Source organism: Oncorhynchus keta, chromosome 14 (assembly GCF_023373465.1).
Source record: "Oncorhynchus keta strain PuntledgeMale-10-30-2019 chromosome 14, Oket_V2, whole genome shotgun sequence".
Lineage (NCBI taxonomy): Eukaryota > Metazoa > Chordata > Actinopteri > Salmoniformes > Salmonidae > Oncorhynchus > Oncorhynchus keta.
The window spans coordinates 33,232,030-33,247,003 of NC_068434.1; the positions used below are offsets into that span (position 1 = coordinate 33,232,030).

The 14,974-nt window shown below is 46.8% G+C and overlaps 1 protein-coding gene across 1 annotated transcript in view; it reads left to right on the forward strand.

Moving 5' to 3' along the window:
• Positions 1–5,161: 5,161 nt before the first annotated feature.
• LOC118393252 (ankyrin-1-like) overlaps positions 5,162–14,974 on the forward strand; it is a 215,856-nt gene continuing 206,043 nt past the window's right edge. Inside the window, exon 1 of the mRNA XM_052461537.1 lies at positions 5,162–5,860. Coding sequence (XP_052317497.1) covers positions 5,735–5,860 — 126 coding nt within the window. The 5' untranslated portion in view covers positions 5,162–5,734. The remainder of the gene's footprint in view (positions 5,861–14,974) is intronic.

Below are 14,974 nucleotides of genomic sequence, written 5' to 3' on the forward strand. Positions count from 1 at the left end.
AATGAGACAACATATCACAATCATAGCAAGTACATTTCCCCTCCACATTGTAGTGATCAGAAAAGTCAGTGCCAGTAAGAGAGGGAATTGGTTCTCTATGGCTGCACGAACGCTGTATAATTTCGCTCTTGTTAACTTGTGACTGATTGACAGTATCCTATGTGTCATGCTAAACTATGGACCATCAGCCTGCTGGGCTTGACTGGGTGTGATATTGATGTTGTGTTCTCTCTTTCTCTCTGTAGGGCAGAACTGGTTGTGCATGTGTGAGGGCCTGTCACGTTGTGGCCTGTGTTTTAACAGGGCCAGTGGAGCGGTTAATGTGCTGGCGGTGCTAGCCATCACGTTGAAGGAGGGCAGCAGCGTGCTCTCTCCCAACAGGGCAACACAACCTGTCCCTCTCTGGCCTAGCCTCAGCCTCAGTCCTGTCCCCCTCAGCCACAGCCTCAGTCCTTTCCACTCAGCCACAGCCTCAGTCCTTTCCCCTAAGCCACAGCCTCAGTCCTTTTCCCCTCAGCCACAGCCTCAGTCCTTTCCACTCAGCCACAGCCTCAGTCCTTTCCCCTAAGCCACAGCCTCAGTCCTTTTCCCCTCAGCCACAGCCTCAGTCCTGTCCTCCTCTGCTCCAGACTCAGTCCTTTTCCCCTCAGCCACAGACTCAATCCTGTCCTCCTCTGCCCAAGACTCAGTTCTGTCCCCCTCTGCTCCAGACTCAGTTCTGTCCCCCTCTGCCCAAGACTCAGTCCTTTTCCCCTCAGCCACAGCCTCAGTCCTGTCCTCCTCTGCTCCAGACTCAGTCCTTTTCCTCTCAGCCACAGACTCAGTCCTGTCCTCCTCTGCCCAAGAAAGACTCAGTTCTGTCCTCCTCTGCTCCAGACTCAGTTCTGTCCTTCTCTACCCCAGACTCAGTTCTGCCCCCCTCTGCTCCAGACTCAGTTCTGTCCTTCTCTACCCCAGACTCAGTCCTGTCCCCCTCTGCTCCAGACTCAGTTCTGTCCCCCTCTGCTCCAGACTCAGTTCTGTCCCCCTCTGCTCCAGACTCAGTCCTGTCCTCCTCTGCTCCAGACTCAGTTCTGTCCTTCTCTACCCCAGACTCAGTTCTGTCCCCCTCTGCTCCAGACTCAGTTCTGTCCCCCTCTGCCCCAGACTCAGTTCTGTCCCCCTCTGCTCCAGACTCAGTTCTGTCCCCCTCTGCTCCAGACTCAGTTCTGTCCCCCTCTGCTCCAGACTCAGTTCTGTCCCCCTCTGCTCCAGACTCAGTTCTGTCCCCCTCTGCTCCAGACTCAGTTCTGTCCTTCTCTACCCAAGACTCAGTTCTGTCCCCCTCTGCTCCAGACTCAGTTCTGTCCTTCTCTACCCCAGACTCAGTTCTGTCCCCCTCTGCTCCAGACTCAGTTCTGTCCTTCTCTACCCCAGACTCAGTTCTGTCCCCCTCTGCTCCAGCCTCTGTCCTGTCCCCCTCAGCCACAGCCTCAGTCCTTTCCCCTCAGCCACAGCCTCAGTCCTGTCCTCCTCTGCTCCAGACTCAGTTCTGTCCTTCTCTACCCCAGACTCAGTTCTGTCCCCCTCTGCTCCAGACTCAGTTCTGTCCCCCTCTGCTCCAGACTCAGTTCTGTCCCCCTCTGCTCCAGACTCAGTTCTGTCCCCCTCTGCCCAAGACTCAGTCCTTTCCCCTCAGCCACAGCCTCAGTCCTTTCCCCTCAGCCACAGACTCAGTCCTGTCCTCCTCTGCTCCAGACTCAGTTCTGTCCTTCTCTACCCCAGACTCAGTCCTGTCCCCCTCTGCTCCAGACTCAGTTCTGTCCTTCTCTACCCCAGACTCATTCCTGTCCCCCTCTGCTCCAGACTCAGTTCTGTCCTTCTCTACCCCAGACTCAGTCCTGTCCCCCTCTGCTCCAGACTCAGTTCTGTCCCCCTCTGCCCCAGACTCAGTTCTGTCCCCCTCTGCTCCAGACTCAGTTCTGTCCTTCTCTACCCCAGACTCAGTCCTGTCCCCCTCTGCTCCAGACTCAGTTCTGTCCTTCTCTACCCCAGACTCAGTCCTGTCCCCCTCTGCTCCAGACTCAGTTCTGTCCTTCTCTACCCCAGACTCAGTCCTGTCCCCCTCTGCCCCAGACTCAGTTCTGTCCCCCTCTGCCCCAGACTCAGTTCTGTCCCCCTCTGCTCCAGACTCAGTTCTGTCATTCTCTACCCCAGACTCAGTCCTGTCCCCCTCTGCCCCAGACTCAGTTCTGTCCCCCTCTGCCCCAGCCTCAGTTCTGTCCCCCTCTGCCGCAGACTCAGTTCTGTCCCCCTCTGACCCATACTCAGTTCTGTCCCCCTCTGCCCCAGACTCAGTGCTGTCCCCCTCTGCCCCAGACTCAGTGCTGTCCCCCTCAGTCCCAGACTCAAACCTAGGTAAGACCATCTAACCACAGGTACAAACCACAGAGACAATGCTCGGTGTAATCGTAGCTTCTCAACTTGGTTATATCGAATGATAGTGTGATATATTGTGTGTCAGGACGTAATGTGTTGTTGAGGCTTCTCCTCCTCGGGGTCAGGATAGTGGGTAGTGGTTCAGTCTGAGGGTACATTAAGTGGTTACTCTATAAACATGAAGGGCTATTAGCTCAGAGAAAACACAGCACACAACTTACTCATGTTTGGGGCTGTAGTAATTTGCCTCCATGTTTTCTAATACCTGTAATCTATTGTGTGACAGACAATGTGTGCGTCTGCCTGGTGCTGTGTGAATGAGAGTGATGTGAACAGTAGCACTGCAGACAGAAGACAGTAACACTCGTCCTGTTCATTTGTATGCTGCTGTAGAATAGTGAGCTGATATCAGGTGAGGGGATGCCTTTGCAGGAGAAAGGGAGGTAGAGAGAGAGCGAGAGAGCGAGAGAGCGAGAGAGCGAGAGAGCGAGAGAGCGAGAGAGCGAGAGAGAGAGAGAGAGAGAGAGAGAGTGAGAGAGTGAGAGAGTGAGAGTGAGAGTGAGAGAGAGAGAGTGAGAGAGAGAGAGAGAGAGAGAGAGAGAGAGAGAGAGAGAGAGAGAGAGAGAGAGAGAGAGAGAGAGAGAGAGAGAGAGAGAGAGAGAGAGAGAGAGGCAGAGAGGAGGGAGAGAGAGAGAGAGAGATCTTAAAAGAGAGAGAGAGAGGAATAACTCGAGAGGTAGAGAGAGGAGAAATGAGAGAGAGAGAGAGAGAGAGAGAGAGAGAGAGAGAGAGAGAGAGAGAGAGAGAGAGGTGAGAGAGAGAGAGAGAGAGAGAGAGAGAGAGAGAGAGAGAGAGAGAGAGAGAGAGAGAGAGAGAGAGAGAGAGAGAGAGAGAGAGAGAGAGAGAGAGAGAGAGAGAGAGAGATACTGGCATGAATTGAGGAGGGATGTAGTAGCACAATGCGAGGGTTCAACGTTTGAAAGATCTTAAAGCATATCCTTGACACTACATAAAGATGTAATTCACGTGAGGAACTTCATTTTCCTTCTCTCTAAGGAATAACTCGTATGCACATTTGGTACAGCATCATTTATCATTCTGCAGTAATGGAAAGAAATGTTGGTAGATGGTAAGAAATTCAGAGAATGAGAGAGGAAGCGATAAAGAGAGGGAGAGAGCAAGAGAGAGAATGTCAATGATGATGGTGCGATGGCATCCTGTGTTTGTGCCAATGACGTCGCACAACCCTCCAGAGGTCCGTACCACAGGACAGTCTGAGAGAATGACGAAGGAAACAAAAAAACTCTTCTACTGAATTGAATTGCTACATTCCCTTTCTCCCCCTCCTGCTCTCTCCTTCTCTCTATTCCCTGCGGTAAATAGTTCATTTGCTATGAAAATACAGAAAGACCACAGTTCTCTCCATCTCTGTGTGCGTGCATGTGTGTTGTTTTACGTATGTATGTACTGTATTTGTGTGTTGTTTTACGTATGTATGTACTGTATTTGTGTGTTGTTTTACGTATGTATGTACTGTATTTGTGTGTTGTTTTACGTATGTATGTACTGTATTTGTGTGTTGTTTTACGTATGTATGTACTGTATTTGTGTGTTGTTTTACGTATGTATGTACTGTATTTGTGTGTTGTTTTACGTATGTATGTACTGTATTTGTGTGTTGTTTTACGTATGTATGTACTGTATTTGTGTGTTGTTTTACGTATGTATGTACTGTATTTGTGTGTTGTTTTACGTATGTATGTACTGTATTTGTGTGTTGTTTTACGTATATATGTACTGTATTTGTGTGTTGTTTTACGTATGTATGTACTGTATCTGTGGGCTGCGTGTGATGAAGTGAGCCAGGGAGCGAGAGATGTTAGAGGATCTTTTTTTGCCTGCATCAGCAGCATTGCAGGGGGAGGAAAGGGAGGAAAGGGAGGGGTGATGGGTAAAGTGAGAGCAGAGGGAGCGCTAGAGAAATGACCGTAGTAATACCAGTGAACAGGTGCAGCCTTCGTCAGTCCCGCACTCTGTGTGCTAAACACACACAATCACATGAGTACAACAGGAGATTGGTGGCACCATAATTGGGGAGGACAGGCTCGTGGTAATGGCTGGAGCAGAATGGTATCAATTAAATCAACCACATGGTTTAATGCCCTTCCATTCGCTCCGTTCTAGCCATTATTATGAGCCCTCCTCCCCTCAGCAGCCTCCACTGTGCACATTTAGACATACACACACTTTGACCATGATACAGAAAACAATAGGAGGAGCTTCTCACTCTGCTGTCCTTACAGTACCCTTCTTGTGTATAGGAGAGATGGAGAGAGTGACCAAGGGAATGAGAAAAAGAGAAAGGGAGAGAAGCCTAAGCTGGTAGCAGGCATGCTGGTGTTATTACTGTAGCTCAGAGTGTGATATAGAATGGTCTGTTATTGCTCACATAAGCACACACACACTGCACCAGCAAGCCTGCATGGGTACCAATCCTGTTCGCCGCAGCGCCCGAAGAGCAGGGAGAGAGGGAGGGGGAGCAGTAAGAGAGAGAGTAAGAGGGAGCAACGAGAGAGAGAGAGAGAGAGAGAGAGAGAGAGAGAGAGAGAGAGAGAGAGAGAGGGAGGGGGAGCAACGAGAGAGAGAGAGAGAGAGAGGAAGAGGGAGGGAGTAGTACAGTGAGCGAGTGAGAGAGGCAGTTTTTTAAATGTTTTGGATGGGTTTTTGTCTTCCCTGGTCTCTTGGTGAGTGAGTGTGATGAAACTCAGAATGCCTGTGATGCTCAGTGATTGTCTGTAGCTCCCACAGCCCTGTCCAATGCTCTGTCCAAAACCTCCCTCCACAGACGGACAAGCAGCAGGACTATTGGAGAGGAGAGAAAAAATCAACCTGCAACAAGAAACCAAATCAATGCAGCAAGAGGGAGATTTGACTTTCACTTAAAGCTTCTATCTTCTCTTAATTTTTTTTCATTTTGTTAGAGGGGGGTCGCAGTAGTTTCACAGGACTGCAGAGCAGCAGGGGAGGAAGAGAGAATTAGAGCCTCAAGAGAGAGGGAGAGAAAGAGGAAAGTGCAGCATCACCCGAATTCCCACTGTTCTGTTCCCTTGAGGCAGAGTGTGAGCACGCTCTCTCAGACACAGCAGGGCCATACAAGGGAACACACCGGCACCATCAGCGTCAGTGTCCACTCACGGCAGGCAGGACCTCCAGCGCTGCAACCCCCCAGCCTCTCAGCCCCAGCTTCAAACCAGGACCTCGCCAGGCCTCATCCATCTTCATCTGCACCAGACAGTCGGCTCAACCAGGCTGAACCATGGCACAAGCTGCCAAACATCTCGTGAAGAACAAGGAATTAAAAATCCAGCTTGAGGCGGAGCGCCTGCTGAAGGAGGAGGAAAAGGCCAAGAAGAGGAACCGCTCGCGGGATAAAAAGCGCAAGGTAAGGGGTCTGCTCACAGGGGGTCGATGCAGCTGCACTGAACAGCACAACTTTTCTCTCCAAACAGTGCAGAGGTGGAAGATGGGTGTAGTTGATGGCTTATGGTGAGGTAACTGCTGTTTTACGTGGCATGAAAGTAATCTAGAGTTTTTATTTGAGTTTTTTATCCCGGTGCTGAGCTAGTGCCTAGCAGCTAATTGCTGTATGACATGTGCTTGTCCTAGAATGTTATGTCCCCTATCAACTGAGGTGAATGAAGCTACAGCAGCCAAGGTGATAATGGCTGGAGTCAATTTAGCTTCTATTAGCAGTTCTCCAAATTGCATTTTTGAGTTTTTAAATTGTGTAGAAATCACATTGCAGCGTATTGTGTCAATGAGCAACATTTCACTTCCACTCTGCTCAGTGATAACTTAAAGCGGACAGGACGGAGAGAGGACATGTTATTGTGCCCCTCGCTCTCATCCTCTTCCTTCTACCTGTCGTTGAAGAACAATGACTGCTGAGTAAGAAGTAATAATTACCTGCAGGCTTTTGGGACCTTTGCACTGCACTGGTGGCTGTTGTTGTACTAAACTCTAAATCTCTGCTCCATCAATCACTGGCTGTTGGGGGTTACAGATGGACCTGTATCAGCGCAGTCTGTGATTATTACTGGGATAGCTGGGAAATCCCGACTTGGCTCTTTTCACATTTAATTTAGTGTCATGAATTAAAATTAGTACTTGTCAAAGCCATCGATGAGCGTTGTTCAACATATGATAACACATTCCTCTGTGTCCTGTCTGTCTGTCTGTCTGTCTGTCTGTCTGTCTGTCTGTCTGTCTGTCTGTCTGTCTGTCTGTCTGTCTGTCTGTCTGTCTGTCTGTCTCTTTCTCGCTCTGTCTGTCTGTCTGTCTGTCTGTCTGTCTGTCTGTCTGTCTGTCTGTCTGTCTGTCTGTCTGTCTGTCTGTCTGTCTGTCTGTCTGTCTGTCTGTCTGTCTGTCTGTCTGTCTGTCTGTCTGTCTGTCTGTCTGTCTGTCTGTCTGTCTGTCTGTCTGTCTGTCTGTCTGTCTGTCTGTCTGTCTGTCTGTCTGTCTGTCTGTCTGTCTGTCTGTATGTATGTATGTATGTATGTATGTATGCCCCTGGGCTGGTGTCCAGCTGCGTGTATCTGCCTGTAGGACTATTCCGATGTAAACTAATCTGCTGATGCAGTAGAGACAGAGATATTGACAGACAGACAGACAGCCAGTCGGCTACTAGTGTTCCTCACCCCACAGGATGCACCCAGAGGGTGCGGACATAGAGGGGACTGGGGGAAGAACGGATGCTGGGATAGGGGTGGGTTTGTCATGCGTAGTTTGCGTATGGCTGCAGATGTATTGGGTGTGGAAAGAAAGGGTAGAAAGAAAGGTCGTATGGATTGAAGGAGTCTGAGAGGAAGAGATAATGGGGAGTGGGAGGGGGGCATGAAGGAGGGGGGTGTATGAGAGGGGCAGAGAGGATATGACTCAGACCTACCTGAGGCAGGTGTCACAGTGGAGGTTGAAAGTGACTCATGGACCTGAGAACCAATGGGCCCTCAGGGGCCCCCACCACTCAATATTTGTTTTTTGTTGTCCTCTAAAAATAGCAGGTGGAAATGCTATTTTATCAGTTATTACTTGCTGGTCTTGTTCCACTGTTGAGTCCGCATTGTTTTTTAAATCCGTATTGGTACATGTTACAAATCATTAGGTTGTAATAGACGTATGTTGCAATAAACAATACAAACATTCACGGTTAATCAGAAGTAAGTCCATGTGCCCAATATTTCATTCTGTCTTTATGATTTGTTTTTGTGCTTGCGTGTGTGTGTTTGTGTGTGTGTGTGTGTGTGTGTGTGTGTGTGTGTGTGTGTGTGTGTGTGTGTGTGTGTGTGTGTGTGTGTGTGTGTGTGTGTGTGTGTGTAGCGGGCAGTGGGAGAGTGAGAAAAGGAGGGCTGTGTAGTGGAGAGGGAGAGAGACCAGCAAAGGGGGGAGAGACAGTCATTCTGGCCATGCAGCCCAACTTTGATTGAAAGTGTATTGTTACAGAGTATCCTATGTCACTTATGTAACCAGCAGCCACCCAGCTTAATAAAGTCTGTTAAATAAGTGTTGTAACTACCCCAGCCTTCCCCTCCCCTCCCTTCCCTCCTTCTTTAACACCAGCTTAGAGGCTATCTTGGTTTCTGGAGCAGATGTTATCACAGGGGGGAACTTTCTCTCTCTCTTCCTACATTTTCCATGTTTTTTTCTAGATATCCCAGTGAAGTACATTCATAATGTTATGTCTGCGGTGTCCTGTTGCTCGAGCCGTGGGCCCGGGGTTCTGAGGTTGTGTTTGTGGTGCAGACAGTAGGATTTCTTCAGGGAACATTTAAACATGATGAAAAACCCACACCCAGTAAACACTAGTCTCAGAGCAGGGTGACACACAGGCTAGTGCTGGGTTATACAGAGGCTATGGTTGAATTTCCCCCGAAGCCTTCTAATCTCAGGCACGATGGCTCGCTCACTGATAGATGTATTTATCTCTGTTCTCACGCTTCCGTGGAGATATAATGCTATTCACTATTTGGCTTGTTTTTTCCCTCATGTTTGCCACTTGACACCTGTTTTTATGCGGCTGTTTCATCTTCTGTCTGTGGTACCTATCTGCTCTCTGGAGTGTCCCTTTTCCCTATCTTCACAGTGCCACAGTACTGGAGCAAGGTCATCCCTTCCTGGTGACAGACACTTCTCTCACTTTACTGATGGACATGCACAGACAAATGCAGACACAATCACACACACACACACACACACGCAAAAGCAAAAACACACACATGCCCAGCAACACACACACATTCATGCACAGACGCATGCAGAAACACACACATACAGTATGTGTAGAATACATGGTCGCATGTCTGGAGAACCGAAGGGGGCTTACAGCCTTCCCCTTTTGGGTTCTCCGCTGAATGTACTCCAATCCTGACACTCTATTTTAATGTTTAGAAACGTTCATCTGCACTTGCGATATAGTTTTGGAAACATAAAGCCCTCATTCCTATCACATGAAAATGATTTCACAAATGCAAAATATACACTATTGTATATGGGTTTAACACAATTGCAGCCGACTGTATTTATTTTAGTTACAACACTATTCTGACGTCCTTCTTCCGTTATACCCAGGTGGTCACATCTGTCTTCCATTAGCAAGCGCTGTAACATGGAGATATGGCCGCGTGGGAAGCCTACCCCTATAAAGTTGTGTAGTTATTTAACCATTTTTCTTCATGATTTTTTGAAAGTTATGTTCCAAAGGCTTCGAGGCATATCGACGCTTAGACAGAGCATTTGGGAAGCGTCGGTCCGTCTGGCGCTAGGCAGCTTCGTGAATAGATGGTATACTGTAAGTTTAACATTACGTCTATTGAATGGGCTAGATAGTGGGTAGTGGTTAATTTTCAGAGGGTCAGGGTACATTAAGTGGTCCCGTACTGTGCCTCCTGTGCGTCTTCCCAGCCCGGTACGTCCTGTGCCAGCTCCACGCACCAGGCCTCTTGTGCGTCTCCCCAGCCCGGTATGTCCTGGGCCCACGGTCGGCAGTCCGGAGCCTCCGGCACCGGTTGGCAGTCCGGAGCCTCCGGCGAGGGTTCCACGGTCCGGAGCCTCCGGCGAGGGTTCCACTGTACGGAGCCTCCGGCGACGGTTCCACGGTACGGAGCCTCCGGCGACGGTTCCACGGTACGGAGCCTCTGGTAACGGTTCCACGGTACGGAGCCTCTGGCGACGGTTCCACAGTACGGAGCCTCCGGCGACAGTTCCACGGTACGGAGCCTCTGGTAACGGTTCCACGGTACGGAGCCTCCGGCGACGGTTCCACGGTACGGAGCCTCCGGCGACGGTTCCACGGAGCCTCTGGCGACGGTTCCACAGTACGGAGCCTCCGGCGACAGTTCCACGGTACGGAGCCTCTGGTAACGGTTCCACGGTACGGAGCCTCTGGCGACGGTTCCACAGTACGGAGCCTCCGGCGACAGTTCCACGGTCCGGAGTCCCCGGCGACGATCCATGGTCATGTTCCACGGAAGCGGAGGGATCTGTGAGCAGAGCAGGGTCTACGTCCCAAACCAGGGTTCCTTTTTATTCTCTATTTTGGTTAGGTCAGGGTGTGACTAGGGTGGGTACTCTAGTTTTTGCATTTCTATGTTGGCCTGGTATGGTTCTCAATCAGAGGCAGCTGCCTATCATTGTCTCTATTTGGGGATCATATTTAGGCAGCCTTTTTCCACCTGTTTTGTGTGGGATCTTGTTCTTGTGTACCTGCCTGTGAGCAGCCCAGAACATCACGTTTAGTTTTCTCCTGTATTTGTTTTTTGGTGAGTTTCATATTTATGAAACATGTGGAACTCTAAGTACGCTGCGCCTTGGTCCATTCATCCAGACGATCGTGACAGCTACAGACTCCAGAAAACCAACAATGGGAAGGGTGTTACTTGCTGACATGTCTAAAGCCTTTGTGATTGGTTAGATCACTCCGAGCTCCTGCAATTCCTCTCTGACACTGATCTGTGTCCAAGGTCACTAGCCTGGCTTCACAGCTACACCACAGGAAGAAGGCAGAGGTTATAGAACAGAGCAGTATTCACTATCGTGCTTTTGGGGACTTTACTCCGCAAAACACTAGAGTGAGTACTACAGTATTTATCCTGTTGCGACGAGCAATCCCGTATCCGGGAGCGTAATTATAGCCTCAAGCTCATTACCATAACGCAACGTTAACTATTCATGAAAATCGCAAATGAAATTAAATAAATATATTGGCTCACAAGCTTAGCCTTTTGTTAACAACACTGTCATCTCAGATTTTCAACCATAGCTACACAAGCATTTGTGTAAGAGTATTGATAGCTAGCATAGCATTAAGCCTAGCATTCAGCAGGCAACATTTTCACAAAAACAAGAAAAGCATTCAAATAAAATCATTTACCTTTGAAGAACTTCGGATGTTTTCAATGAGGAGACTCTCCGTTCGATAGCAAATGTTCAGTTTTTCCAAAAAGATTATTTGTGTAGGAGAAATCGCTCCGTTTTGTTCATCACGTTTGGCTAAGAAAACCCCCCGAAAATTCAGTCATTGCAACGCTAACTTTTTTCCAAATGAACTCCATAATATCGACAGAAACATGGCAAATGTTGTTTAGAATCAATCCTCAAGGTGTTTTTCACATATCTATTCGATTGTAAATCACTTGTGGCAGTTTGGTTTCTCCTCTGTTCAAAATGGAACAATGCACGCACCTGGAGATTACGCAATAGTTTCGACGGAGGACACCGAGCGGACACCTGGTAAATGTAGTATCTTATGGTCAATTTTCCAATGATATGCCTACAAATACGTCACAATGCTGCAAACACCTTGGGGAAAAGACAGAAAGTGTATGCTCATTCCTTGCGCATTCACAGCCATATAAGGAGACATTGGAACACAGCGCCTCAAAAATCTGGCTCACTTCCTGTATGAAATTTCATCTTGGTTTCGCCTGTAGCATTAGTTCTGTGGCACTCACAGACAATATCTTTGCAGTTTTGGAAACGTCAGAGTGTTTTCTTTCCAAAGCTGTCAATTATATGCATAGTCGAGCATCTTTTCATGACAAAATAGCTTGTTTAAAACGGGAAGGTTTTTCATCCAAAAATTAAAAACTGCCCCCAGAGGTTCAAGAGGTTAAGCCATAGTATACTTAAGCTATAAGGTGGTGTGGTATATGGCCAATATACCACGGCTAAAGGCTGTTCTTATGCATGACGCAATGCAGAGTGTCTGGACACAGCCCGTAGCCGTGGTATATTTGCCATATACCACAACCCCCTGAGGTGCCCTATTGCTATTATGAACTGGTTATCAACGTAATTAGAGCAGTAAAAATACATATTTTGTCATATCCGTGGTATACCACGGCTGTCAGCCAATCAGCATTCAGGGTTCGAAACACCCCGTTTATAAAATATATTTTTTTCATGTGGGTGAGGCAGACCTCAAAAAGCCTGTTTTTACCAGAAATGGCCTACCCACTGTAGATCTGGTCACAGATGGCCACTATGGGTTTCTGATTTAATGTGTCACTCAGTTATGTATAGAGCCATGTCATCTTGTAATTCTCTGCCAACAGAGGTCACTCAGGCAAAAAGAAGTCGCTGCCTGCACCCGCATGCCCGACTAGCATCACCACCCTGGATGGTTCCAACCTTGAATATGTGGACATCTATAAGTACCTAGGTGTCTGGCTAGACTGCAAACTCTCCTTCCAGACTCACATCAAACATCTCCAATCAAAAATCAAATCCAGAGTCGGCTTTCTATTCCGCAACAAAGCCTCCTTCACTCACGCTGCCAAGCTTACCTTTCTAGTAAAACTGACTATCCTACCGATCCTCGACTATAAACATCTTGTATGTCATCTACAAAATGGCTTCCAACACTCTACTCAGCAAACTGGATGCAGTCTATCACAGTGCCATCCGTTTTGTCACTAAAGCACCTTATACCACCCACCACTGCGACTTGTATGCTCTAGTCGGCTGGCCCTCACTACATATTCGTAGACCCACTGGCTCCAGGTCATCTACAAGTCCATGCTAGGTAAAGCTCCGCCTTATCTCAGTTCACTGGTCACGATGGCAACACCCATCCGTTTCTATAAACACGCGCTCCAGCAGGTGTATCTCACTGATCATCCCTAAAGCCAACACCTCATTTGTATCACAGCCTTTCGTTCCAGTACTCTGCTGCCTGTGACTGGAACGAATTGTAAAATCGCTGAAGTTGGAGACTTTTATCTCCCTCACCAACTTCAAACATCAGCTATCCGAGCAGCTAACCGATCGCTGCAGCTGTACATAGTCTATTGGTAAATAGCTCACCCTTTTTCACCTACCTCATTCCCATACTGTTTTTATACTGTTTTTATTTATTTACTTTTCTGCTCTTTTGCACACCAATATCTCTACCTGTACATGCCCATCTGATCATTTATCACCAGTGTTAATCTGCAAAATTGTATTATTCGCCTACCTCCTCATGCCTTTTGCACAAACATTGTATATAGACTGCCCATTTTTTTAAACTACTGTGTTATTGACTTGCTAAATTGTTTACTCCATGTGTAACTCTGTGTTGTCTGTTCACACTGCTATGCTTTATCTTGGCCAGGTCGCAGTTGCAAATGAGAACTTGTTCTCAACTAGCCTACCTGGTTAAATAAAGGTGAAATAAAAAAAAAAAAAAACTCAGGCAAAAGCAAGTTTTGCTTAAAAAACAGATAAACATCTTGTATCACAGCGCCTCTCCTCTTTCTATAAACATCTTGTATCACAGCGCCTCTCCTCTTTCTATAAACATCTTGTATCACAGCGCCTCTCCTATTTCTATAAACATCTTGTATCACAGCTCCTCTCCTCTTTCTATAAACATCTTGTATCACAGTGCCTCTCCTATTTCTATAAACATCTTGTATCACAGCGCCTCTCCTCTTTCTATAAACATCTTGTATCACAGTGCCTCTCCTATTTCTATAAACATCTTGTATCACAGCGCTTCTCCTCTTTCTATAAACATCTTGTATCACAGCGCCTCTCCTCTTTCTATAAACATCTTGTGTCACAGTGCCTCTCCTCTTTCTATAAACATCTTGTGTCACAGCGCCTCTCCTCTTTCTATAAACATCTTGTGTCACAGCGCCTCTCCTCTTTCTATAAACATCTTGTGTCACAGTGCCTCTCCTCTTTCTATAAACATCTTGTATCACAGTGCCTCTCCTCTTTCTATAAACATCTTGTATAACAGAGCCTCTCCTCTTTCTATAAACATCTTGTATCACAGAGCCTCTCCTCTTTCTATAAACATCTTGTATAACAGTGCCTCTCCTCTTTCTATAAACATCTTGTATCACAGAGCCTCTCCTCTTTCTATAAACATCTTGTATCACAGTGCCTCTCCTCTTTCTATAAACATCTTGTATCAAGGTGCCTCTCCATCTTTCTATAAACATCTTGTATCACAGCTCCTCTCCTCTTTCTATAAACATCTTGTATAACAGCACCTCTCCTCTTTCTATAAACATCTTGTATAACAGTGCCTCTCCTCTTTCTATAAACATCTTGTATAACAGTGCCTCTCCTATTTCTATAAACATCTTGTATCACAGTGCCTCTCCTCTTTCTATAAACATCTTGTATCACAGAGCCTCTCCTCTTTCTATAAACATCTTGTATCACAGTGCCTCTCCTCTTTCTATAAACATCTTGTATAACAGTGCCTCTCCTCTTTCTATAAACATCTTGTATAACAGTGCCTCTCCTCTTTCTATAAACATCTTGTATCACAGAGCCTTTCCTCTTTCTATAAACATCTTGTATCACAGTGCCTCTCCTCTTTCTATAAACATCTTGTATCACAGTGCCTCTCCTCTTTCTATAAACATCTTGTATAACAGTGCCTCTCCTCTTTCTATAAACATCTTGTATCACAGTGCCTCTCCTCTTTCTATAAACATCTTGTATAACAGTGCCTCTCCTCTTTCTAAAAACATCTTGTATCACAGTGCCTCTCCTCTTTCTATAAACATCTTGTATAACAGCACCTCTCCTCTTTCTATAAACATCTTGTATAACAGTGCCTCTCCTCTTTCTATAAACATCTTGTATCACAGTGCCTCTCCTCTTTCTATAAACATCTTGTATAACAGTGCCTCTCCTCTTTCTATAAACATCTTGTATAACAGCGCCTATCCTCTTTCTATAAACATCTTGTATAACAGCTCCTCTCCTCTTTCTATAAACATCTTGTATCACAGTGCCTCTCCTCTTTCTATAAACATCTTGTATAACAGTGCCTCTCCTCTTTCTATAAACATCTTGTATCACAGTGCCTCTCCTCTTTCTATAAACATCTTGTATAACAGCTCCTCTCCTCTTTCTATAAACATCTAGTATAACAGTGCCTCTCCTCTTTCTATAAACATCTTGTATCACAGTGCCTCTCCTCTTTCTATAAACATCTTGTATAACAGCACCTCTCCTCTTTCTATAAACATCTTGTATAACAGCACCTCTCCTCTTT